Source organism: Huiozyma naganishii, chromosome 5, assembly GCF_000348985.1.
Source record: "Huiozyma naganishii CBS 8797 chromosome 5, complete genome".
NCBI lineage: Eukaryota > Fungi > Ascomycota > Saccharomycetes > Saccharomycetales > Saccharomycetaceae > Huiozyma > Huiozyma naganishii.
In genome coordinates this window covers 422,594-448,499 of record NC_035926.1, presented here as the reverse complement: position 1 = coordinate 448,499, position 25,906 = coordinate 422,594, and the positions used below count along the sequence as shown (strand labels likewise).

Here is a 25,906-nt window from a genome sequence, read left to right as displayed (position 1 = left end):
ATCGTCGCTGGGAGTCCATCTGTTCGATGTCTGACAGCACCTGACACTCAAAAACATCGAATTCTCATCACTTTTGTCGTTTCATTTTTTGTTTGTATTATTACGCTGAGAGCACGTGAGCGGACGGCACGTGCAGTTGCACAGCCAGTAACGACCGGGACAGCGCAGGTTGGATGCTTCTGGAGGGATCTGCAAAGCAGTGGGGCCCGTTAGTCGTTCACAAGCAGGAATTCGTCCTCGATCTGGAACTTGAACGAGCGATTTTCCGTTGCAGTGAGCCAGTTTCGCAGCACGGAAAGGTATATTTTGTTGTCCGGTCCCACGCACTGTAGATACTTCAAAGTGGTGATGAGATCGTTGATGCGGAGTCCCGTGACGGTAGACAGTTCCTCCAGCGTTGCACCGTCCAGATCTGCAAACACCCCGTTAACCATATGCCAGCATATCACTCGCGACCAATATTTCAGGTATCCTACGAGACCGAAGGGCGAGAGTGGTAGCTCAGGCCCCGAGACAATCCCGTCTGCTTGTGACAGTTTGTACGAAAACTCTATCAGCAGGGAGCCCAGTCTTTTGCGTTGATACGGTGGGAACGTCAGGATGCAAGCCAGGTTGTTTTGGCTGTACGAGATCAATTCTTTGGAGAAGAAGGCCATCGGCTTGTGGAGGCCCGTCTGGTAGAGGATGTAGAAGTCATAGTGCTCCACTTTGAAATACATTGACTTGTTGTCAAGGTATAGTTTTGTGAAGAGGCAAAGGTTTTGGCAAAACAACTGGTGCTTGAACCCCTTCACACGCCTAATTGTGTACTCTGGACTCTTGTACTTGATTCTTCCGGGGGACCGGTGCTTGAATGTACAGCACTTTACGTGGCCTAGAAAGGGATCCCGCTCCGCAGTGTACTTGAAGCAGTATTCACACACGTACAAAGTGTCAAGCCAGAACGTGTCTAACTCCGTTTTCTTCTTAGCCGGTGACGCAACCCCGGAGGGTGTATCGTGGTATATGCCCAGTTTCATAGTTCTTCTATCGAAGTACACCGTGCTGCCGTACCACGTTGGGAAACACTTATCTATACCAAACTGTACATTTTTGATATTGGGGCTTTTGAAAATACCGTAGAGTGTATCCCCATCATCCTCCGCACGAGCGCCCTGGCTCTGGTCCCGGCGGTCATCAGCCGGGTCTTTAGCGACACGCTTCTCCACGGATTTGGACGATTTGGCAACGTTTTTGGAAGCACCAAATTTCTGTCTCTGAAACTTCGCAGCACTTTTACTCAATTTACCCATCGTTTAAGCTCAAAGAGTACAAAATGCAGCGGAACAAGCAACAGATTCAACACACATAAAGTGTTAACGCGCTGTGCATCGCGATATTTTCTCGTTATTCGCTTCAAGAATCATCACTTCGCACGGGAATTGAGGATTTCAGTGTTGAAAAGATCAATTTTAAGTGAACCGTTTGCATCTCACAGATGTTCTTGGGAACTGGGAACCGTTCAGTGTGCTTCTCTGAGACCTGTGCGGGGGGTAAGCAGTGCATTACAATGGAGAATAGGTTCAATGCATTTACTGACACTCCGAGGGGTAGTCATTGGCTCGGTAACGACAGCTCCAGACGGAAAAATACGGGCAGCACGCAGTTTGCCGATGCAGACGGCGATGACATTGGTTCGACGTTCTTGCGAAGGAGGACCAGAGAGGACGGTACACACAGGGGTTCCTACGGTTTGAAGTACAGCTCTCATCCGAAACAGGAATTCCTCTACGAAAACAAATTGCATTCGTACCCGACGTCTGCTCGAGACGGGCAGGTGCCGTTGCCTCTGATTTCCCCTGATCTGTTAGAAATCTCCAAACAGAGGATACTGGCGCTAGCTATATTTCTGATTATCCAGTGTTACAAACTGTACGATTTGGTTCTGCTGAAGTCCAATTTGAGAGTATCCGGTTTACTGTACAGTAATTCGAGATTTAATTTCATAACAAAATATCTGCTACTTGACTCGATGTTTTGGTATTTTTTACCCATCTTTAGGATCCCAAGGTTGACTTCCAAACCGTGGCTAGTGGGTTTTCAAATTGTCGCCACTGCGGCTACCACCATCTTCCTCTCCACAAACCACCAATTTGTCATTCTAACGGCGATCGTAGCCGCATGGAGAAAAACTTTTACAAAAGAATTAAGTGTTACAGGTTCCACTATCAACCACCAGAAGCTGTTGGACTTGTCATCGCACTTCAAAGGTGCATTGACGATAAAAATTTTACCAGAAAATACAGCAATGCTGAACCCTTGGTTTGAATCGTACTGTATACCGTTAGAATCGAACATTACCCCTTTAAACACTGTTAACGTTCCGATCAAGATTAATTCCACGGAAAAAATCAAGTTTGTACAGTTGGAATTTAAGGATCTGTACACAAATGAAGTAAGTTTGAAGAATTTCACTGAGAATAACGGGTTCACTTTGGTAGATATGACTGATAAAATTCAAAACAAAGAGATGTCTAAACAAGAAAAGGACGCAAATATCAGATACATCAATTTGTCATTAGATGAAACGGGATTCTATCAGATAAGAAAGATTAGGGATTCAAAGGGCCTGGATTTGAAAATATATCAGTCCCATGTGATATTACCACAATGTCCAGTCGCTTCAATCACTCCTATTGGGAGCCCGGACAGATGCATAGGAGATTCTGATAAACTGTCAATAGAACTGCAAGGTGTGCCACCTTTAAAATTACATTACTCGAAGAAAATCAACAATAAAGTTTACACGTATAAAGATACGAACCTGCAACCCGCGTTTTTTGAATCACCTTTGCAATCTGCAGACAATGACGTGACGGCAAGAAGGAGACAGGTATTTACTGCTGAACACTTGAGTAATCTTGAGTGGGCCCGGAATCCAACCGTTAACATCGATTTGGACTCATTAACTACACAAGACGGTGAATACACGTACGAGATTGACAAACTGATTGATGGGTTGGGGAACGTTGCCGACTTCTCCAAAATGGATGCCGATCTGAAAAAACAGTACGACTTGGCGACTAGCTTTCATGTTCATAGCATTCCACGCGCTTCCTTGGATGAAGTTTTCGATCGTAACTCCCCAACCAAAAAATCATTGATTATTAAAATAAATAACGGTGCTGAGGAACAAGAGGATCTTCCCTACACTGCAAAGATTTCTTTTGTCGATTCCAAAGGTAGACCTCAAGAGAGCAAAATGATTGAATTAGATTCATTGGTACATCACGTTAATGCGGAACTTCCAGGTACCTACAATCTAGACTTTGTAAGTTCGAAGTTTTGTCCTGGAGTTGTCATTGGAAAATCTAATATTTTAGTGACCCAGCCGATCCCTCCTGAACTTGAAATCAAATCTTCACCAATTCTGGATCAGTGCGTTGGTCAAGTGGGCTTGAATTTTGAGCTGACCTTTACCGGTGTTCCCCCTTATCATTACTTGGCCAAAATATACAAAATTGAGGATGGCCAAAAGAAATTATACGAAACCAAGAGACTTACCTCTAAGGGTGCCAGAAATCAGTTCAGTTACAGTCCTACCAGTGAGGGAGACTATGAAATTGTGTTTGACCAGCTATCTAATGATATGTTTTCCGATCCCATCAAGCTGACACCGCAAAAGAAATACACCTTTAAAACATCAATGAGAGTGAAACCAAGTGCTCGCATTAAGCAAAAGCATGCTGTGACACTGTGCCTGGGCGGCAAGACCATGATTCCAATTGAATTTAAGGGTGAAGCACCTTTTACTCTGCATTACGATATCTTGGAAATCTCATCCAATAAAAGAACTGCTTACGACATTAAAAATATCAAGGATCACGAATACAAAATTGAAACTCCAAATTTCGAGGTTGGTGGTGACTACATTTTATCATTGGTTTCTGTAAAGGACTCTTCAAAGTGTGTTGTTGGATTGAGTGAACCAGATGCAATGATTAAGGTAAGAAGAGACATTCCATCTGCTTCATTGAATTTGATGGATAACACCTCCGCAGCAAAAATGAAACAAGGATCGTTTTTAGAAATTCCAATCAGATTGTCAGGCGAAGCTCCATTTATAGTAAAGTACGAGCACCTGGATCTAGATGGTAACTTTATTGCTGCACATGAAGAAAAATTCTCGTTTGCCTCTAAGCAAATACTGAAAGTAGGAAAAGAAGGTATTTATAGATTGACAGGTCTCCAGGATTCAACCTGTTCAGGTAAGATCGATAATCCAGACAATGAATTCATGGTTTCCTTCCTTCCTAAACCTTCTTTTGAAGTTCAAACAAGTAGCAAAACATCGAAACTGCTCTCACATCTTTATGCCAGAGAACCCGTTTGTCAGAATGTTGAAGGTGCCATTGCCTTGACTCTCTCTGGTTCCCCACCTTTTGTCCTGGACTATGATGTCACAGAGCCTAACGGCCAAGTGACTAGTAAAAAAATCAGGGTTACAACAAAGTATGTGTCTTTACAGTTGCCAAACAGAGAGCCCGGTGAATACGTTGTTTCTATTAAAGATATTTTTGATACAAACTATGGGGAGCAAGACTTCGGTAACTTGAAACGATCAACTGAAGAAGTTTCCATCAAACAAACTGTTACACCAACCCCGTCGGTGACTTTTGAAGGAAAAGGTAAAATTTACAAGTCATGTTCTGTCAACATTGAGGAGTCAGACGTATTGGAGCCAATTATGCTGAAATATTCAGAAGGTCAAGGGCCATTTTCAATCACCTTTTCTGTTTATCACGAGAGTACCAGCAGAACAGACCAACTTGTCTTCGACAACGTTGACGTTAACAATTTTCCATTTGAAAAACTTTACCATGGTCTGAAATTGGGTAATCATCGGATTGAAATAGACAAGGTCGTAGATGCCAATGGATGCCAGAATCATTTGTCAAACGAAAATGATAACTATATCATAATTTCAATAACAGATGTGCCTAAGATACATCTATTAGATGCGGCCGCAGACTATTGTGTTGGCGATTATGTCACTTATCAACTGAATGGCAGGCCGCCATTCACCATACGATACGAGTTTAATGGTATGCCACTGAAATCTACTGAACGAACTTCTCAATTTGTTAGACTTGCTTCCGAGCCTGGAAAAATTACAATCAACCAACTCGAAGATTCAGTGTCTCAATGTATTGTTGATTTTACCAAGCCGAACATGCAAGATGAATTAGAAAAATTATCCCTGGTGATCCACCCAATCCCTTCAGTCACTGTTTCTCAAGGTAACTATGTTGTGGAGGATATCCACGAAGGTGATCAGGCAGAAGTTATTTTCTCATTTGAGGGTACCCCACCTTTTTCATTGACTTATGTGAGAACAGAGGAGAGTGATGGTAAACGTGGTGACAAGAAGCCTCAAATTGTCGAAACACATAAAGTGGCAGACATCTACGCATATGAATACAGAGTTGTCACGAGTCTGCAGGGGACGTACGAGGCCATTGAAATATCGGATGCACACTGTTTTGCTAAGAACGAGGCGTTCTTCAAGAGTTGAGTATTTGAATTGTATCATACCACGAAAGGAAGTGCATATAATGTGTATAATGCGGTGACCTCTGCAACGTCATAGTTTACTACAGAGTCATTTATATCTGAAAACTAAAAATGTATTTTTAAAGTCATTTCTTATACGATATTATAGTTATTTTTCGGACTCTAAGAACTACTCTATAAATTACGATGATATATATATCAGTAAAGGCTCCGAATGTTGGATGGGAAAGCATCCAATGCTATAACCACAGTCCCGAAACTATCTAAACAAATCTATCAAACACGGCTGCGCTCATTCAAAAGGACATTTGTAATGACATACCCAAAGAAAATGACTCTTCCTAGTCAGGGGAAGATCGAACCGCCCGTTCTGCCTCCTAAACTAATTACATTCGATGCGTACAACACATTGTATTGCTCGACAACTCCAATCATGGAGCAATACTCCGCCATTGCATTGAAATACGGTATAAAAGTTCCAGTTGAGAGACTCAATGAAAGGTTCCGCAAAACATTCCAAACGTTGAATGACAAGTACCCGAACTACGGTAAACATTTTGGGTTTTCTGCTAATGATTGGTGGGCGCGTTTGATAAGACAGGTCTTTTTACCTACTGAGGTACCAGAGTCCTTAGTAGACGACATATTGGAGAGAGTGTTAACCAAGGAAGGTTTTATTGCCTATCCAGATATTATAGATTTTGTAAAGGAAGTGAAGGGTAGATTCCCTGATGTGATCATCGGAGTGGTGAGCAATACTGATCCCGACTGTTACGAGTTATTGAGGCAGCTGGGACTGTTTGATTATTTCAAAGGTGCTGTTTACCTGTCATATGACATTGAACTATTCAAACCTGACCCGAAACTCTTTGACTATGTCGTCAGCGATGTTGTCAAGCGACACCCTGGTATTATTGGAGAAGGGGATTCTATTAAAACATTTAGAAGGCATTGTTGGCATGTCGGCGATGAATTCAAAAAAGACCTGCTGGCTGCACAGAAAGCTGGTTGGAATGCCGTTCTCGTCGATAGGTTGAACCGTAATGGGTTACTTAACGATCTGGAGCAAAGAAGTGAGATGACCGAGCACGATCTGTATATGGATAAATTAGACCAACACGCCGAGAAGATATGGGATCACTGCCGGGATCAAAAACATTTTGTCCAACTCAATGAAACCTCATTTGTGGTCCCTAATATAACAGTTTTGAAACAGCTGTTCTTAGCGGAGGGGTGATTGATGACACGAAGATACTAGTAGGGATGAAATTACTTGGTTTCTTAATATACATTACTATCAATGATACTTATATATGACAGTAAAAACTGTAACGACAGTAAAGTACAAGGAAGATCACACACTGATGGTTTTCCAAATATTCAAGCCATCAGTCCCCGTACTCACCAAACAGCCGGGGATCTGTTTATGCCATTTAACATCTTTGACATCCTTTTGCCAGTGGACAAATAGTAATTGTGGGGGGATCTTTTCAAGTTCTTTGGTTTCGGCAATTTGTTGTTTGATCTCTTCATCATCTGCTTCAACGGACAAGTCCCATAGTGTAACAGTGTTGTCCTCAGATGCAACGGCAATGATAGAGTCGTCCAGTGGGTTGAAGTTGATAGATGTAATGGCCCCCTTGTGGAAGTCGTACTGGGCAACTGGCTGGACATCGTTGATGTTGTCTGGAGAAAACTGTCTCAAATCCCAAACCCCCCATAACCCATTATCGTCACCACTGGCTAGTAAGTACCCAATCTTTTCACTCCAACTGATGACGTTAACATCAGTGTTGGAGGCCTTGACTGATAGCGCTGGTTTATGTTTTTTGGACCTAGTGTCCCAAATTCTGATGTACCCGTCGCAACCTGCTGAGGCAAAGACGGTAGATTCGGTACGGGACCATTGGATATCCTCGACCGATTTATTGTTCTCGGCAGTAAATGGCTGTTTATCCGTAATCCACTTCGAAGTGTGTCTCTGCGTGAAGTAGATCTGGCCGGAGCAATCGCCGGTGAGCAATGCACCGTTTTTAATCATAGGCGACCAGTCCAATGCGTAACCTTCCACATTTCCATGGTTCCTAACAGTATGTATTGGCCTTCTCGCAGTTTTTGGAATTTGGTAGCCCGGTGTGGAAAATGCCTTCGATTGGGGCGCCAAATCAAAAATGTAAACTTCACCATTTTCGCTCATGGTGGCTGTTAGCACCTCTTTGTCTGTCGATGCAAATGGGGAAACTTTGAGCCTATTTGTTGTGTCGTTCAATTTAATATTTTCATTTTCGATGATTGGATCGGAGTCATCTTCCTCATCCGAATCCTCATCCTCATCTTCGTCTTCCTCCGATTTGACAAGCGTTTTGTTCAATTGCGACAAGCTCAACACCATAAGCTCGTTTTCCTTCTTTTTCGAGGCCTGGGTCGCTGTGGTCATTAGGATCGATTGAGGGTAGTTCCTCCTTTCAGAACCTAGTTTATCTGGGATAACATCCAATGTCATACAAGGCCATGGGAGATTGACATTATGCAGCATTTCATAAACCGTTGGGTCTGCCTCGAGTACTTCATCGGGGCCCAATGGTCTGGATAAATGCGGTAGGTACAGTTGTTGGCCCTTTTTCGTGCTTTCTAATATTTCATTCTCATCTTTCTTCAGCAACTTTTGGGCCTTCGCCATAGACATTTCAGTTATATCACCGTCCCCCATGTTCTCCTCGTCGTTCTCGTCATCAAGTTCAATGATCTCCTCGTCACTTTCAAAGTCGTCACTGAATTGCCCGTCATCCATATCCATATCATCCGTTGCAGAAGCATTAGCGGGATTGGTTTGACCGTCAGCTCTCGGGGCGACAACTCTTCCGTGCTCCTCCTCTTCTTCTCTATTATCAAGCGCTCTTTTCGACATTATCTCTTCCTCGTCTCGCCTGGCAGGTAAATACAACCAGCTAATTGGCAAACTGGTCACAAACACAAAGTCAAGAGGTCTCAAATGATCAAAGTCCCGATGCTCATCGATTTTGCAAAACTGAAAAATTTTTTGGAGGTCCAAATTCTCGATCACGTGACAGGCGGAAGACGAAGCGATGAGATGAAGGTAAAGTAACAATGAGACCACTGCCGGAGGTCAGGGGACCATCTGCGTGGGTCTACCTCACAGTGATACAGTTGGTTCATTGTCCGTGGGGTCTGTTTCCTGTTTTTGCAATCTTTTTTTCAGTTTTTTGGCCTGTTTCTTCTCCCTTTCCTCCAGGAGGAGCCTTTCCCGGTGTGCGCTCAAGTATTCTGTGAAGAATCTGCCGTCTTTACTCTTCTTTGCCTCGTGAAGGAGTGTTTCCACTCCATCGTCAAGCGCGACCCTGGTTTTCGCGAGTCTATTCAGCACTTTGTTGTCTCGCGCATGGCATACCATCTTTTTACACCTACTCGTTGCCTTGAAGGAAACCTCCCCTGGTTTCATGTATCCGCTCTTCCGCAGATTGGTCCACGGGGTGATCACGATTGTGCACTGATCGAGCTTGTTGCCCTGTATTGACTCGGATTTGCACAACTGTAAACAGTCGCTGACAACCGCACGCGGGACGTCCCCCAGAGTCTGTTTGTCGTTCTGCAATTTCAAGTACACATGCCCACTAGAGTATTTGTCAACGTGGAACCATATGTGGTTCAGCTCTCTGTAGAAGTACTTGATCAAAAGATCGTTCTCAAACTTATCGCGCCCAGCAATTATTTGGTAACCTGGGAGATCGGCATCTGGCTGGGACTCATAGAAGTATACCATTAGCGATTGTATTGTCTCCTAGTATCAGTTGGCAAACACTAACACCAGCCACACTGTCAAGCTCATCGCAACATTTCTGCGCTTCGAATTGTTGCAGGTCTAATAATACCTGCACGTGATATGGTTACAGAATGGAGGATGATGGAGATTACGCAGGAGTTCATCCCCATCTAACAGTCCATAGAATTGTACCGACGGTAGTACATTGGTGGGTGTACGATGTGTTACCAAGACGATTGTGATGTTTGCGGTTCACTACAGAGGGCGTATCAGTAGCATTTCAAAAAAAATTGGCAAAAAGTCATAAAGTAACAGCGGCTACAGGACGGTTCGCTGGGTTGTCGAAGTGTCTCCCCCAGTTGCGCTTAAGGATACCGAATAGTTATTTACAGTATTCAAGACATTTGCAAGAATGGATAACAAGCTTGTGGTGGTGGTAAAATGCTACTCCAAGTACGGGGATGATGTTTTCGTGACAAACGGGTTTGACTCGAAGACGGAACAACCAAAATTGGACAAGTGGGTACATTACCCCCTAGACCATATGATCACATTTAGTATCGAGGTCAATTTAAAGCAGAATACTTTACTCTTGCAAACTGTGAGCGATAAGGCTGGAATTCTGGATTATGTGCGTTTAAATCTAACAGAGGCCACACAGTTGATTCAATTTTCTATGAAGTACCCCTCCCTATCTTGTAAGTATCTGACCACTGTTGCGACTGGGTCCCGCATGCGCGCCGTCAAGAGATTCCAAATGGTGTTTCGAGATCAGAGAGACTATACGGTCACGGAAAAAGTTTTAGGATGCCTGAAGTTCAAGATAAAGAATGCTAAGTTTTCGAAGGCAGCCCAGACCCAGAAGGATCGCTTAAATACCTCACATGACACTGCAAAGGAGTTGAGTGATACGCAACCAAACTTGTATTTGCCCTTTTTGGAGAGTCAAATAATGCCCACCGTGCCTCCCGCAATGGTTCCGTACTCGGTGCCTGAGGTTGTTCCTCAACAAAAGAGCTTTGTACCCGCTCCCCTCAACGCGTCAGATATGATGCAAAAAGTACGTCCAGTTCCCATTGCGCCTTCTTCCTTAAGCACACAACGGCAACTGGCTGTCCCCAAGTTCCCTATACAAGAGAGGACGATGGAGGCAGCACCTCCGATTAATCTAGCAGGAAACAAACTTCGCCTGCCAATCAACCCATTGCCACAGCCACACCATAACGTTTCACTCGAGCTACAGAAACCGCAAACGGCTCAATCAACAGTTCCTGGCCAGCATAAAATGGACAAAAATGTGACTGCACCAGTACTATCAAGCGCTGAAATCCCCATTGAGAAGTCTTCGGAGTCAGGTGGGAAGGAGCCACCGCCGGTGACGACGGAGATTCAGCCCCGTACTGAAAAGTCTGGGGAAGAGGGCAAAATACGAATTTCCAAAAAATTGATTCGATCCAAATTGCAGGATAAGAAATTCCAAAGATGGGTATGTTAATGGAGTCTCGTGCATCGCAGTGTGCCGTCCCGTCTTGTTACTTTTTTTTTTGTTTCGTCGTTTTCCGGGGTGTTTCTTACTAACATAATCGTACCATGTTCGATTCTTTTGCAGGTGAAAAAAGTAGAGAAGGAGCTGATTAAGATGGGTCCAAATTGAAATTTCCTTCAAGAACTTCTCTTCGTCCCTTATTTCACGCAATGTGGGTAGTCTCCATCGGACGCAAATAACGGTGTCTTGCTACTAAATATGTGAAAAATGGGCATCGAAAAAAATTGGTCAAATAATAAAAATTTATGCAATAAATGCTGGATGTTAAGCTCTCGTTTAGCTTCATTCAATGGTTTAAACATATATATAAACATATATATATTCAAATACCCTAGTGTGATTAGTTATCCGCTAAGTTGCCACAGGAGACCAAAATGACCATGATGCAGTCTTTACATTCGTACTGGAATAAGTACTTGGTATTTGAGAGCGGCCTTATTAATAAGCTGTCTAAGGTGCATTATATCAACCAGTTCATCCACGATGATAAAATAAGTGGTCGGATAACGTTGTATTTGCTGGTGGTTGGTACGTTTGCACTGTTACAGGAGATATATATCAGTATTGAGATGTACTGGTTGTCGCGGGGCACGTACAATGAGATCAATCTAAATCAGATAGACAACGCGGAGAGTTTCAAGCTGTACCAGATTCTAATGAGTGACGACTATCACAGTAAGGAATACAAGGATTTGAAATCTGGGATCATGGTGGAGGAATTTGAGTCCCGTGAGAATTTCTACAAGAAGCCCGTGTTTGTGTCGCAGATTTCGGTGAACACACATATCGTTGACGGGGACGGCCGCCCGTTGATTGCGGACCCGATTAAATACCATCTTGAGTTTCTACCGTCCGATTACGACAACGAAAGAAGGGTAGAGTTTGGGTGTAGTTTGAATGTTCTGAGGACGAAACTGTACCATTTGGTCAAGGATTCCCCCATGTACCACGAATTGAAGATGGAGGATTTCAGGATATCCAACCATGTCCACATTTACAACAAATTTGGGGAGCTGTTGACCCCTGACATGGATCGCTTACAGCTTTGCTTTTTAAAGATGGAAACTGGCGATACGATCAAATGTGACATTATTGTCAGTACGTGACTGTATTAAATAGTAATTTTTTTTTCATAATAAACTACGCTGTTATTCGGTGATTGTAGGTACGTGTATATTGTTCAATGCCAGTTGGTTTTCGCACCAAACCCAAAGTTTCATCACCTGGATGAGCCTTGCATTGCTGTTGAAATGTTTTGTATCTACCTCTGTGTTCGTTGCCTGTGGGAAGAGCAGTTTTTTAGTTTCTCTCCAGTATTGAGGATCTGCTGTAGTTGTGGTTGCCGTGTCTGCCCCTCCCGAGCGAGCAGCATCCTCCGTCGTGTCCTTCTTAGTCTCATCTGTGGGTCCCGGAAGCAAGACGTTCTGGCTGAAGGCGTGCGGGACCCTTGTCGACAACGATTCGTTGATCTTGATAAGGTTTGGGAATTGCGATTGGTTTGACACTTGCAACTCTATGACTTCCAGAAGTTTAGTGTTGATAAGGTTTGCGATCTTTGACCGCAGCGAGATTGAAAACAGGTTCCTCAAGGGTTCTGGCAGACTCTCCACAGGTGTATTCCTTGGGAACATGAGCAAAGTCATTGTCAGTTCCAATTCGTTCATGTAACTTTTATTCAGCGACGCTCTAAGGGCGAGTTTCTCCCTTGAATAAGTTATCAGTGTCTGTATAAACTCCGCGTCTGCCTGTGAGTCCTGTATTTGCGAATCCAAAGTCTGTCGTTCCCTTATCATCTCTATGAGGTTCAAGAGGAGTAATTTGAATTGCAAGTCACCATCGTTACCGTCCCCCCTCTCAACGGTACCCTCACCACCGCCCCCCTGTGTTTCTAGGATATCGACTCCAAAATGTGAGTCAATCAGTTGCATAGCCTCCAAAATCTTCCCCTCTTTGATCTTCCTCCTGATGACAGCCCTCTCCCTGATCATAAACAAGCAAGTAAACTCAGCGATATCCGCATTACTGTTGCAAATCTTCAACTCTTTAGCCATCCTCACAGCAGCTCTTTCGAACGAGTTGACAATGAAATAGTTCAAAAGCAGCAACGGCACGCCTTTCTCCCTCTGTCCAACACCACCACTACCAGACAGCAACGATCTAGCGCCTGTACCATCACCATCACCACCACCACTATACCCATCCGCTATCCCCCCCCCACGCAACTTATCTCTTAGGACCCTTTCGGCCCATTTCTTTGACTCGAACACTTTCCCATTTTCGGAATCGGGATTAACACCTTCATGCAACTGAACCACATCCGAGTACATCTGTTCCGTTGCTCTAGTCTCTGTGTGCATGACACAAATTTCAACCATCCAATATCAGATAGGAAGACGGATATTAGGATGAAGACTGAGAAGAGGACATTTTTTCCAGGGCACGTGACACCCACTGCTCTTAGACCTGGTGCAAAGTTGAAATTTTGCAATTCCTCCGGAGAAAAAACTGTACATCACGTGACTGCAAAATTGCACGTGATGGGATAGTGCTAAACACACACACACGAGCATTTCTTGTTGTGTAGTAGTTGCCCAACCGGAATAACAGTGATGGTGGTGGGCAGTCCCCGTAGACTGTGACACTAGCGCTTGCAGTGCACGCCCTGTCCAAAAGGTATATAGATAAAAGTGCTGAATTGTGTTTCCGCCCAGTCTGCAATTCCGCAGCTGATCCACGTGATCAAAAAACATTTCTTCTTCGTGCGGAATATCCTCTTCGCGCCGGACGATGTCTTTGTCAGCATTCGTGCGGCGTGATGTGGGAGGCGTATGACGTTTGTGCTGCGTCGTCTGCCGCCTCGTGCGCGTGTTTCTGTGTCCTCTGAAAACGCGCATCTGCGTCCCAAGATACGTGCCGGATTGCTTTTACGGACTGTCAAAGAAACGAGAAAATGGCGCTCGCTGTGCGCCGCCGTCTGGGAGCGCGCGCGAAACGGCACCGCGTCCCACGCGCGCAGCCCTGGTGTCACCGGATCTCTCCGCCCCTCCCCTGGCCCCCCCTAGAGCCCCTCCGAATGCGCAATTGTTGCCTCTCGCCCTCGCTATAACCTTATTCTCGGAAACAGACCTCCAGATATTCCGCGGTTGCTGCCGCCCCTCGAGAACTCGCGGTATATAAGCTAATTCTTATTTCCGTCCGTTTTGCTTTCGGAAAAAACTTTCTCTTCCCTGTGTCCTCTTCTTCTTCCCACCTGTGGACTGTTGCTGCCTGGTCTTTTTTCCTCTCTTTCCCAAATCTTGCATTTCTCGCTTCGTTTCGATTCCAGATTACCTTCTCGGTGGTTCTTATCCTCTTCGGCTGTTTCTCCGGGTGTCTCCTTGAAGCTTGCCTTTTTTCGGGCATTTCCTCTTTCGGTGCGTGTGGACACATTTCTTTTTTGGTTCGTTTTCTGCCAGTTTCAGATCTGAGAAGTTACAGCAGTGCTATAGCGTCATCAGCAGCCCGTTCTCTGAAAGTCCGCCCCTATCAGGTAATAGCAACTTCTCCCTCGGACAATCCGTCTGCACGTGTGTGTGTGTGTGTGTGTATATATACAGACCGTCTGTGGAGGAATTACAGTTAATTATGTTGCCAGTATCCCAGTTTAATGTGGCACAGCCTCCTGACTACAACATGATCCCTTACAGTCCCAATAACTTCTATCCTCTGCCTCAGGGGTACCAGGCTGCTGCTGCTGCTGCTGGGGGCAACGATTTCCAGTATGTGGGGCCGCAGTATAACCGTAATACGTACTTGCCCTCTATTAAAGATATGTTGGGGGCGCCGGGACAGGTGCCGGCCAGACAGAATGATTATAGCAACAATAACAACGACTACATATATGGGAATCCGTACCATTCGGTTCAGAGTAACGGAAATGTGGTGCCTATGCCTGGGAACGTTGTGTTCCAACAGCAGGCGTATTATTACAGCACACCAAACGGTGTTATGCCTTACATGCAACCTGTACCTGTGGCAGGTGAGACGAGGATCCCAGAGATGCAGATGGTTCCCACTTCTGTTAATGGAAGTGTGCCTCAACCTGCAGTCTCTCAACCTCCCATGCCTCAACCTCCCGTTCAACCTGTGAAGAAAATCACTCCCCCACCGCATGAGGAGTTCCCCGTCATCTTTGAACAATTCCCTATGAGCCCACTTAAGACTAATAGCAAGGGGGTCAACAAACCGGCAACTACAACTAAGCTAAAGACAAAGAGACGTAGGAGGAGAAAGTCCAGTGCCAAAAACCCAAACAGAAACATCAACTCGGAACTGACGGACCTCGTGGCAGGTAGCGAACGAATACAGCAACCTCCGACCACGGGGCCACAACGGTATAGGTCTCAAGCGGTACCCTTCATCAAGTGTAAACACTGCCAGGAAACGGAGACACCAGAGTGGAGGAGAGGCCCCTACGGTAACAGGTCCCTGTGCAACGCCTGCGGCTTGTACTACAGAAAGCTGATTAAAAGCTTCGATACAAAGAACGGGAACCTCATTATGAGATTCAACAGGATGATAAACCCTCAGGACAGGAAAGTGCCCGTCTCGATACATATCCCTCGGAACATCATCAAACAACTGGATAGAGACCCCACTTTAGATGTCAACTATTTCACCGTCGATTAAGGGATAATAATACATATACGTATACTTAATAATAATGGTAATAAGGAATTTTGCATACATGACTCTCTAAAAAATTACATGAAACCACGAACGGACAGCGCATTACTCTTTTTGCAAGCCTGGAACCACTCATTCATTTCATCATACCGGTTCACATTGACAGTAGGGATTACCCTCTCCCACTGCAACGCACAAAGAAACCGTAACAACTCAACAAAATTACTGTGTTCACTGTATGGCACTTTGTAGATTTGAAACTTACGGTACGGAGTCTCCTGTCCAGAAAACCAACTCTTATCAAACGTGCTTTCAAAGGTTACAGCCCCCTTCACGTATTCGCACTTATTGCCAATCTCGACACTGGTCGAATACCTGTTGCCGAACGTCCATCCTGTAGGAACAACACCAATAACGTCCACATTCAACCAGTTCACCCGACATTCCTCCCTCAAGTACGTAGATATCGCCGCATCGTCACGTAAAATTCCAAGTGGGACCATGTGCACTTGTGAGTGTTCCGCGTCCCCCATTTGTCCATCCAAGACTATTTGGCGTAGTTTGTTTTTATTCTGCACATGCACACTCGTGTCAAGTCTCCGTGCAATCTCAAGCGCCAATTTCTCCTTCCCGATGACGTACGACCCAACAAGTACCATTTTCCTCCTTTCTGGGGCAGCCGGCGTGGCCCTAGCAAAATCCATAACAGTCCGGGGACGCTTCTTGCTGTACCAGTCCTCCGTGACAAACGAACTTGTCACATCCACCACGGTCTGTTGCGTTGGGTGTGTGTGGTTCGGTTTCATGTACGTTGTATCTAGGTATATCTCATCAATCACGGAGTTAGAGGAGGGGAGGAACTTTTCGAGTTCGACGACCATCGCATCTGTGGCCCTGAAATCGCCCGTGTGGATAATCTGCTTGACGATTCTCCCCGCGCCGTCATGCTCTTGAAACAAGAATATTTGCGCGCCGGGACAATGGTTCGCATCTAAAGGTACCACTGATATACGGTCGTGTACCATCGTTCTCTCCCCGTTGTTCAGGATGTGGACCAGCTCCCTTGGGAAGTTAAATTTTTGACACAGCAGCTGTGCAGTGATGTACGAACAGTAAACTTCACCATTTCCCCAAGACTTCTTGAGTCCCTGATAATGATCAGAGTGGAAGTGCGAAAGAAAGTACTCCTTAATGCAGTCATCCTTCTCGTAGTTAAATCCATCTACTACAAGCTTGTGGCCGTTTGTAAATTCCAATATCTTGTAAGCTGGTAAACGTCTCCGCGGGCGAGGTGTGGTGGTGTGATCCCCAGTTTGTTTCTTTGGGCTGTTCACTTTGGAACCTCCCTGAGGACGTGCGGGTGGTGCACCAAGGCACAGATCACAATGTGCTTCCCTAGCGTAAAGTTCCAACAGAGAAAGATCCACTCCGCAGATGGGGCAGGCAATTTCAGCCCGTGCTTCGAATAGGCCGCGTGGTCCAACATCCTTTCGTTCGACCGTCTCCCTACAAGCCATTTCCTCTACTTCATCTGAGGACTCTACTTCTTCAGGACCTCCAACGTCATCTAGCAATATCGGGTTATCAGCGTCATTGATGATAGGGCAGGGTCTCTTCACTGGCAAAGTTCGCGCACTAGGAATATCAAACTCGTTCAACTTCCTCTGTTTTTTAACGGCATTTTGCGGTGACCGGCCCTGATACCTATATTTGATTGACTGTAATTCGATTATCGAGCGTCGTTTCGCCATGCCCGTTCTATCTCATCACTTGGTTTGACCAAAACTTCTCTTTGCTCTATACTCATCGAATCCGGAATTTTATCTCTATGTAACTTTTTCTTTTTTTGAATTGTTCAACTTGGCACATTCTTCCCAATACGTTTGGGACGCAGCGAAGGTCATTGCCTCTTCGAGTCAAGTAGATTTCGCAATGGGGCTTCTCACTATAATAAAGAAGCAGAAAATAAAGGACAATGAGATCAGATGCTTGCTTCTTGGGCTGGATAATTCAGGGAAGTCCACTGTCGTGGATAGTTTACTGCCCGCTGAGGAGCGAGAACCGGAGAACATAACACCGACACTTGGTTTTCAAATCCAGTCCGTTGTCATTGATGGGCAGTATAATGTTTCTCTGTGGGATATTGGCGGTCAGGTCACTTTGCGACCCTTCTGGGAGAATTATTTTGATCGAACTGATGCGCTTCTTTGGTGCGTTGACGTTAACGCCCAACTTCGGTTCGACGAATCCATACAGGAACTTAGATCCCTGATTCACAGAGATCAGGGGAGGATAGGTTATGAGTGTCAGGTGATTGTCTTGCTCAATAAAATTGATTTGGTTACGCCAAATGACTTCGTCAATGTTGAGTTAATGGAAAGGGCAGTCCTCGATGCGTTTGGATTGAACAAAAGTGAAATGAGCGGTAACATAAGACAGAAATCTGTAAAGTTTGTTCAATTGAGTGCACTGACAGGACAAGGCATAACACAATTGCAAGAGGAGCTAGTGGGAATCATAAATGCGAGATAAGAAAATAAATGAATTTAGATTGTTTCTGTAAAATCGTAGGAGAATGGTTACCGTTTTGAACCATAAAGGTTGTAAGTAATATATGCTTTTGCTGTCGACGATGTGCACTTTGTGTTTGTCTTTATTTGTTTCTGCCCTTAACTGACTTTCAAAGTGCACGATTGTAGGATATGGAGAAAGAAGTTACAACTTCTTGAAGAATGATGTTCAAGTTATTTTGGTTCTCATCTCTGCTACCATTATGAAGAGTGGGCCACCCACGTGTCCAATTACACAGTTCGAAAATTCTTCCAGAGCTGCAGCAAAAAAAGTAAGATGTGTTTTACGTAAAGTGAGGGCCTCAAATATATTAAACAATCTTGCTCCATTATGTCCAATACTGATCCGAAAGCTCCCTAAAATTTACAAAGCAATGTGTGCTTTCATAGTTCACTGCACAATAACATTCTGAGAGCAATATGTTTCACCAACATCTCAACATTCTGGACTATGAAGTCCAGAATGTTGAGATATTTTAATAGAAAAAATGATTGTCTCAGACACATTGTTCTATAAGAAATGTTTTGTACAAATGATTAGCGTCGAGATATTCTTCTTGCAGCTTTGCGTATTAGTTTATGTACCGTTTAATAGAACTGAGCTTGCATTTATTGGCTTACGGGAGTCTACTGGTTCTACCACCTGTCACTGAGGGGGTGGACATTTCGTGTTTGCCACTTGTATCTGATGCTTGATAAAGTAATGTAACGGTCACAAATACACCGGATATTCCCACAGAAACACGCACAGAATGTAACATAGTACTTGGAGAATTGTTTATTTTCATTTTAGAAACACTCAAATATTTTAATGATTAAAAGTTATTAAGTTTGCCGAATTTCTAAAATTCAAAGATTTTTATTATCAATGGAGATAAAAAGTTGTGCTGGATATAGAAAATGAATATGATAAGGGTGATAAGATATCATCATAGGCATAAACAGGGCACACACTTGATAAAAGACACAAATGTTAACGAGACAAATAATGATGCCACAAGTGTGGAAGTATCCACCACAGTGGGAAAGTGAAAAGTCACACCATTGACTCTGAGCAAATTCTCACGTATATAAAGCCTAACTACATCGAATGAATTGATCCTTCTATCTGCGACAATATAGAAGAGATCATCGAACCATATACTTATATATTAAGTATATACCAGAAGTCATACCTGAACTAAAACATCTCTTTACTCTACTACAATGAATAGCCACGGCGAACAAGACCCTATTCATCAAGTTGGACATATAATTTAACACTATCCTACAACGTATATTGCCTGTAGTTATCTAAAAGGCAAAGATTTGTCTAAGCATGCTTAGTTTTGGAAAGTCTCACATTTGGAGATTATTTTGAAAGATATAGAAGTAGATACTTAGCAAGTTTATAAACGCTACGGATAATTTTGTCATCTGCGCATCTAGAAATTCCATTCATTATTCCGATGCCAGTAATATTACGGTACTGGATCTTATGTAGTAATAGGACATGAGTCCAGTGCAATTTTATGCAAAAGGTGACCTGCCATCCTCGCATTCTTTCCCTTAAATATTATTTCGTAGTTGCTATGTTCCTCATACCATTGTGCCTCACCGGTTTTGCTGAGCTTAAAAATCAGGTCGCTTCAGCCCCAATTTTGTTACTTTATGATCAGAACAAAGATTACCAAATCACCACAGACGCATCAGATTTCACCGCGGGAGCTGTACTGGAAATGCTTGACGAACATGGGAAGAGGCAAGATTTAGTTGATTATATGGGTGCGAACTTTGGAACACCTCTCATCCAAGTGCAAAGAGAGCAGAAATAAATGGTAAGTAGCTAAGTTACTTGTCAGAGTTCGACTTTCAAGTAACACATACATCCATAGAGAACAGAACCATACCGATGGGTAATTGCGTATTGAAGAGCAGTTCAATCTAACACTGTCCCTTAATTCCTTATCCATGGTGGAACCGGACCGCTCTGTCAAATTTACTACAGCAATGACCTAAACAAGAAAGCGGGTCTTAGATACAGTAATTTCTCTTTATCCTGCTGTTAGTATCGCTTCCTCTTTTTTAAAGTTGTCCTGTTCACTACGTCCTTTTTGATAAACCTTTTTCCCGTATTGCTCTCCAATGCAACAGCTGCAGATTGCTACTATCGCATCCCCTCTTCTCGGCTACTAGGTACCCCAAATATGGTGAGGGTACAGCCGCACACTGGTGCAGTTGCTATCACAATCCAACAATCCCGCTGCCCAACGTCTTATCCAGCAGCCCTAAACCGAGTATCGTGTCGCTATCGCCCTGTACCGCATTGGGTAATCGCTGCCGGCACAGGGTTAACATCCCCTTTTAGGTAACTGTAAGCGTCCCTCGAAAGAGTAGTAGTGTCCAGTTTCCAGATTCGGAAAAAACTGCCGAGATTTCGTGCCTTCGCCTCTTTTGGGTTTACACTCGCTTTAGGATTCCCGATACGAGAGTGATGATAGCAGGTAAAACAGGGTAGGGACGGGACCCGATGGGGCGTCATTACAGCAAACTAAACGGCGATACGAGTCACTGCTTTGTGCTCTGATAAACTGGGAAGGTGGATAACAAGCGGAGGGAAAAAGAAATGGTTTTTTGCTTGATATGCAATTGTGTCTGTTAGGGTACAGTTTTCTTATTAGCACTGGTTCACCGGTAGAAATTCCCATATAAAAGAACGGATGTGCTTGACTGGTTTTAGATGTGAATTCAGTCTCTCTTGCTTAACTTGTATCCGCTTCTTTCTAATTTTTTTTCTATCAGGAACTCAGTAATAAAACAGTAGAAAAGCTCTATTGAACAATTTACAACAATCAAACAATACACAATACTATGACCGTGGAAAACCTTTCCCTACCATCGCACGTTTTCAACGCCCACGTTTGCGAGGCAAAACCTTTGGTCAAGAACGGTGACGGTGTTCACTTCACCATCGAGACCCCAGAGGCCACCTACGATGATGTCATCGATGGTATCACCGGCGCCGCTGTCGGGGCCCTAGGGTGGGCTGATCCAGACGTTCCTGAATTTTTCCAGAATGCAATCAAGAAACACGTCTACTCTTTCCCAGCTTGTCAAGTTAACGAAAGTGCAGAGGCCCTAGCTAAATTCTATATTGAAAACTCTCCAGAGGGTGCATTTTCTTCTGCGCTATTCACATGTTCCGGTTCTGAGTCTAACGAAAACGCGATGAAGATCGTCAGACAGTACCAAAAGGAACGTGGTAAGCCACGCAAAATTAAGGTCATTTCAAGAGACTGTTCTTACCACGGTTACACCTTGGGTGCGCTGTCTCTGGGCCAAAATTTTGTGTCCGAACAGTTCGCGGAATTGAAGATCCCAGAAATCTTTTTGAAGATGCCAAGATGCTTCCCCTACAAGGACCAAAAGCCCGATGAGACCGAAGAGCAATACACCCAAAGATTGTTGGATGCGTTGGAAAAGATCATCTTGGATAACGATCCAGAAACGGTTTCGTGCGTCTGCGTTGAGACTTTGCCAGGTTCCTCTCTGGGGACTGCCCCACCAACCAAGGGGTACTTGAAGGGTCTGCGTGACTTGTGTAACAAGTACGACATTCTTTTCATGTTGGATGAAGTTATGTGCGGTACCGGTAGATGCAACCCTAACGGTGGATTGAACTGCTGGGAGAATTACTTGGAACCAGAGGACGCCCCTGACATCCAAACCATTGGTAAGACACTGGGTTCCGGGTACGTCACCATTGCTGGTGTTCTTATTGGTCCCAAGATTATGAGTGCGTACATGCAAGGTTCTGGTTACGTTGTCGGCGGTCAAACTTACCACAGCTTTGGCTTGAACTGTTCTGTCTCTTTGCAAATCCAAAAGAAAATCAAGAGGCTAGAGTTGACCAGAAATATCTTTGAAATGGGCACGCTTTTGGGTAAGAAGTTAAAGGAGGCACTGGCCGGTTTTGAAATTGTTGGCGACGTTAGGGGTCTGGGCGGGTTCTGGTCCGTTGAATTTGTAAAGAATAAGCAGACGAAGGAGAACTTCGACCCAAAGTTGAAGGTCGGATACCGTTACCAAGATGCTGCCCTTAAGAACAAGCTGAGTGTCATGTGCTTAACTTGTAACAGCAAGCAGGGCGAATTCTGGGACATTGCCAGCTACGCCCCATCCTTCATAATCACTGAAGCTGATGTCAACGAGATTGTCGAAAAGTCCGTTGCCTCCGTCACAGCATTGACTAAGGAGTTGAAAGCGGAGGGTGTGTTCTAAGCTCCCACTCTCAACCCGCTCTTCTATTGCTACCGAATTACACACGTTATATACTATTTGAGAAGGATGGATCTGGCATTCATCGTTTTGTTTATTGGTTATCCTGAGAGGAAATAAATATACTATTACTTCATGTACATCTTCTTATTAAGGCATCATTGCCTACAATCACCACGCAGGTACCAACTCCAACTGCACCTTGAGGAGCAACTATCTCGGAGAACCCGACGTCTCCAGCACGTGATTGCTCGCTTCTGTTCAAAGGGGCGCATGTTCCAATTTCTGAAGAATCTGTAAAAAAATAGTTGGATATGGGGGGACAACGCAGGGGCCGTCACAGCACCATAGGAAGACAACTTTGTCTGCAGATACTGGTGTGTGCGTGCGTGTGTGTACTTTGGATTCGCAGAAGTTTGGTGTTGGAACAAAAGTTGTTGCTCTATAACTCTTGAAAAATGGGGAACGTACCGACTAAACTGGACGATGGAAGCTATCAGGGTGACTCAAGGACCAATACGAGCGTATCTAGCAGCAGCAACTCGAATACGAGTGCGGCGTCCTCAGGGAATAGATCACGGCATGCATCTCTGGTTAATGCGATTCTAAATTCTGGGTCTGGCGGCGCTATGGGCAGCCCCGGTCACAGCAGGAATGTAGGCCCATACGCTCGGAAAAGCACCAGGGAGAGAGAAGAGATCAAGGAAAGACACGCCAAGAACCTTGTAGTCAAGTACGATGAAAATGTGGATGGTGGTTTTATGGCACCCTTTGGGTGCTACAGTTTCGATAAACTAGACTACGATTCGGGGATCGTCAGAGGACTGATTGTGAACAGGAAACTGGCTCCCTTTTACACGCCATTACAAGATTTCGACGATTCCTGGTCAAGAATGGAAATAATAAAGATAGTAGATGGACTGCCATTGCATGCATCGTTCAATGAGAACCCAGAGGAGTTTGAAGACGTACCGATAGGGAACTTGAGGAAGCCTAATTTCGACTATTTGATCGACAAATCCTTGCCCAAGAAGGAGAAACGTCGTCTACATTCTAAGATTTTTCAAGCCAGATTATACAGAAAAAGAATGCTTTGGCAAGAGAAGGCGAATGAAACGTTTTTAGAACACAAGATCGAGGCAAGGAAAAATACCTCCAAGAACAAATATTTGCCCAGCGACGATTTGAAGTATGAATTGTACAAGAACGGAAGTGAATGTCCAATTTGTTTTCTTTATGTTCCTGGACCCCTCAACCTTTCAAAGTGCTGTCAACAGCCAATTTGCACAGAGTGTTTTGTCCAAATCAGGAGAGCCGATCCACACTTCCCTCATGAGGAGGTGGACCCGACACAACCTGTTACCGATGATTCCGAAAAGGATCCCAATCTGTTGATTTCAGAGGCAGCAAATTGTCCCTATTGTGCCACTCCTGACTTCTCAATCACCTATCAGCCCCCTGAAGGACGGAGGACAGGATTAGGGGGGGAACCACCATACAAGTTTACCTCGCAAAGTCAAAGTGCAGTGGAAAACTCTGAAAAGCATGGTGTCTTAACCAAGGAATCTCCACTTGTGGAAGGTGATGACTTGAAACCGGCGAAAAGTGTTCACGTAATAATGTCTGACACGATTCGTCCCAACTGGGAGGTTAGACTGAATAAGGAACGGATGAGGTTGGCCAGAAGGTCGGCAAATGCGACTGCAATCCATGTAAGCAATCGCTTGATCGACCCAGATTACAACAATGATGGATCAGGTAACGGGGATTCTTCCCCTGTCGGCACAAATACATCAAACAGGGATAGGTCCGACGTAACCATCGAGGAGCTGGAAAATCAAATGTTGAACGAAGCAATTAGGCTTAGTTTGGAGGATAAGAAACATTCCTCCTCGCGACAAAGGAAATAAAACTCACTTGGCGGGAATAGACTGCAGTGTACCTAATAGGACACAGCATTGTAGGTACGCCACTTTGTCTTTGGTTCGTTGAAGCATTTGTATGAAGAGATGTGCCAGGGAGTGGGAAAGTATTGGAGATCTAGATCCGAGGCGAGAAAATATACTGTCAATATCACCTCCATCATTGCCTTGGCTTCCCTGATGCACAGGTAAATAGGATGCCGAACTGGCGTGAAACAAAGGAAATGGATCTGACTAAGAACCAGATCATTGAGAGTATAATTTGCTTCAAAGACTGTCATATAGAAGAAATATCATTTTAGAGCAGTCATTAAGATTGCAAGTTCATCGCCTTGTTATTCTTGTATCCAGTCAGAAAAATCTCAACTGTGTGGCCGCTCCCGATTCACGTATTTTTTAGCTCTGTCCTGAAACGAAGTATCATCCATTAGTGTCGGGTGCCCTTAAAAGGACGGAAGAATCATGTTTGTTAAATGTGAATTTTCTTATTAGGTGAGAAGATGTAAATAATAAAAAGGACCAGCGTTACATAATATACTTAAAAAATGTTGGAATTCCAGCTTGACAGAAATCTGTTGTTGTTCTCTATCATGGTTTTATCTATTTCTTCTTTTCGGCTTCAGCTTCAGCTTTGTCCTTGGCTCTCTTTTCTCTGATACCCTTGTACTTCTTGTCAGATCTGGCCAATCTCAAGGTTGTGTAAGCAGAGACACCCTTGTCTTCAACAGCTCTGGTCTCAATCTCAGTGGATGGTTGAGCAATTGGGAAAGAGGCGGCAGTGGACAAAACCTGTTCGGCTTCAGCCTTACCGTTTCTTGGGAAGACAATGATCTTAGATTGGTATTCCTTCAATCTTTGGACGTTCAATTCAAAGATCTCAGTGTTTCTGTTCTGACGTCTGTGGTCAACAGCGATACCAATGGTTCTGGCGTAAGCAGCGGTCAAACCAGCAGCCTTAACTTCAGCCAAAGTGAAACCTCTACCGGCTCTCACCTTTCTGTTGTATCTGGCAGTTGGGGCTCTGACAACTGGTCTTAGCAAGTCCAATGGTCTTGGAGCAATCTTGGCAGCCTTGGCAGCTCTAGCATGACGTCTAGAAACCTTCTTACCGGCTTGGTCAAAGTGGACTTTGACACGTTCTTGCCAGTGCTTTCTGAAGTGGTTCTTCAAAAGTGGTAAATTCTTGGAAATAGCTAAAGTAAAACAAATATTGTGAGGTTAATGTTAGTAAACTTGGTTCCAATATGATAATTGTTTGAAAGTATTACGACGATGCTGAGTTTATGCTCGATGAGTTGCTGTAAAAAAAAGAAAACGGCGAAAAGAGTGTCCTCTTACAGTACAAAGTCCACAACTGCTTGTGAGGCTGCATGATAAACATAGCTGATTACTCATAACAGACCGTTACCGTAGACAAAAATATCCTGAAGAACTCACAATACTGCAGTTTAACTCTTCCCACTTTAAGTTCTTTAGATACGCCAACTTCATTCATCTGTCTAACTCGTTATATCGATTGGTAGAACATACCCATTGTTGATTTATTCCTGTTCTGCTGGTTTTACGTCGATCTTAAAATAAAAGCCTAGGCTAAACTACAAATTCAATAACA

At 44.2% G+C, this 25,906-nt stretch overlaps 14 protein-coding genes across 14 annotated transcripts; 8 read left to right on the top strand and 6 right to left on the bottom strand.

Annotated features, from left to right (window-relative positions):
- Nucleotides 1-209: 209 nt before the first annotated feature.
- On the bottom strand, nt 210-1,292 carry SAS2 (histone acetyltransferase; the record flags this gene model as incomplete). Its single annotated transcript, XM_022608209.1, has 1 exon — nt 210-1,292. The coding sequence occupies one exon, from the start codon at nt 1,290-1,292 to the stop codon at nt 210-212; it is 1,083 nt and encodes a 360-aa protein (XP_022464728.1).
- A 185-nt stretch (nt 1,293-1,477) lies between these two features.
- On the top strand, nt 1,478-5,554 carry POM152 (Pom152p; the record flags this gene model as incomplete). Its single annotated transcript, XM_022608208.1, has 1 exon — nt 1,478-5,554. One exon carries the CDS (start codon nt 1,478-1,480, stop codon nt 5,552-5,554), a length of 4,077 nt encoding a protein of 1,358 aa, XP_022464727.1.
- A 312-nt stretch (nt 5,555-5,866) lies between these two features.
- On the top strand, nt 5,867-6,790 carry DPI35 (Dpi35p; the record flags this gene model as incomplete). Its single annotated transcript, XM_022608206.1, has 1 exon — nt 5,867-6,790. The coding sequence occupies one exon, from the start codon at nt 5,867-5,869 to the stop codon at nt 6,788-6,790; it is 924 nt and encodes a 307-aa protein (XP_022464726.1).
- A 117-nt stretch (nt 6,791-6,907) lies between these two features.
- Nucleotides 6,908-8,461, bottom strand: RRB1 (ribosome biosynthesis protein RRB1; the record flags this gene model as incomplete). Its single annotated transcript, XM_022608205.1, has 1 exon — nt 6,908-8,461. One exon carries the CDS (start codon nt 8,459-8,461, stop codon nt 6,908-6,910), a length of 1,554 nt encoding a protein of 517 aa, XP_022464725.1.
- Nucleotides 8,462-8,707: 246 nt separating this feature from the next.
- JLP2 (Jlp2p) lies at nt 8,708-9,334 on the bottom strand (the record flags this gene model as incomplete). The annotated part of the gene is made up of 1 exon (XM_022608204.1): nt 8,708-9,334. The coding sequence occupies one exon, from the start codon at nt 9,332-9,334 to the stop codon at nt 8,708-8,710; it is 627 nt and encodes a 208-aa protein (XP_022464724.1).
- A 412-nt stretch (nt 9,335-9,746) lies between these two features.
- Nucleotides 9,747-10,829, top strand: REC114 (Rec114p; the record flags this gene model as incomplete). Its single annotated transcript, XM_022608203.1, has 1 exon — nt 9,747-10,829. One exon carries the CDS (start codon nt 9,747-9,749, stop codon nt 10,827-10,829), a length of 1,083 nt encoding a protein of 360 aa, XP_022464723.1.
- A 434-nt stretch (nt 10,830-11,263) lies between these two features.
- Nucleotides 11,264-11,986, top strand: ERG29 (Erg29p; the record flags this gene model as incomplete). Its single annotated transcript, XM_022608202.1, has 1 exon — nt 11,264-11,986. One exon carries the CDS (start codon nt 11,264-11,266, stop codon nt 11,984-11,986), a length of 723 nt encoding a protein of 240 aa, XP_022464722.1.
- Nucleotides 11,987-12,028: 42 nt separating this feature from the next.
- Nucleotides 12,029-13,255, bottom strand: GID8 (glucose-induced degradation complex subunit GID8; the record flags this gene model as incomplete). The annotated part of the gene is made up of 1 exon (XM_022608201.1): nt 12,029-13,255. One exon carries the CDS (start codon nt 13,253-13,255, stop codon nt 12,029-12,031), a length of 1,227 nt encoding a protein of 408 aa, XP_022464721.1.
- A 1,249-nt stretch (nt 13,256-14,504) lies between these two features.
- GAT2 (Gat2p) lies at nt 14,505-15,548 on the top strand (the record flags this gene model as incomplete). The annotated part of the gene is made up of 1 exon (XM_022608200.1): nt 14,505-15,548. The coding sequence occupies one exon, from the start codon at nt 14,505-14,507 to the stop codon at nt 15,546-15,548; it is 1,044 nt and encodes a 347-aa protein (XP_022464720.1).
- Nucleotides 15,549-15,622: 74 nt separating this feature from the next.
- On the bottom strand, nt 15,623-17,296 carry PSO2 (DNA cross-link repair protein PSO2; the record flags this gene model as incomplete). Its single annotated transcript, XM_022608199.1, has 1 exon — nt 15,623-17,296. One exon carries the CDS (start codon nt 17,294-17,296, stop codon nt 15,623-15,625), a length of 1,674 nt encoding a protein of 557 aa, XP_022464719.1.
- Nucleotides 17,297-17,477: 181 nt separating this feature from the next.
- CIN4 (Arf family GTPase CIN4) lies at nt 17,478-18,077 on the top strand (the record flags this gene model as incomplete). The annotated part of the gene is made up of 1 exon (XM_022608198.1): nt 17,478-18,077. The coding sequence occupies one exon, from the start codon at nt 17,478-17,480 to the stop codon at nt 18,075-18,077; it is 600 nt and encodes a 199-aa protein (XP_022464718.1).
- Nucleotides 18,078-20,965: 2,888 nt separating this feature from the next.
- Nucleotides 20,966-22,375, top strand: KNAG0E02090 (uncharacterized protein; the record flags this gene model as incomplete). The annotated part of the gene is made up of 1 exon (XM_022608197.1): nt 20,966-22,375. The coding sequence occupies one exon, from the start codon at nt 20,966-20,968 to the stop codon at nt 22,373-22,375; it is 1,410 nt and encodes a 469-aa protein (XP_022464717.1).
- Nucleotides 22,376-22,830: 455 nt separating this feature from the next.
- On the top strand, nt 22,831-24,282 carry SIP5 (Sip5p; the record flags this gene model as incomplete). Its single annotated transcript, XM_022608195.1, has 1 exon — nt 22,831-24,282. The coding sequence occupies one exon, from the start codon at nt 22,831-22,833 to the stop codon at nt 24,280-24,282; it is 1,452 nt and encodes a 483-aa protein (XP_022464716.1).
- Nucleotides 24,283-24,894: 612 nt separating this feature from the next.
- Nucleotides 24,895-25,828, bottom strand: RPL13B (60S ribosomal protein eL13; the record flags this gene model as incomplete). Its single annotated transcript, XM_022608194.1, has 2 exons — nt 24,895-25,487; nt 25,825-25,828. The coding sequence occupies 2 exons, from the start codon at nt 25,826-25,828 to the stop codon at nt 24,895-24,897; spliced, it is 597 nt and encodes a 198-aa protein (XP_022464715.1).
- Nucleotides 25,829-25,906: the final 78 nt, after the last annotated feature.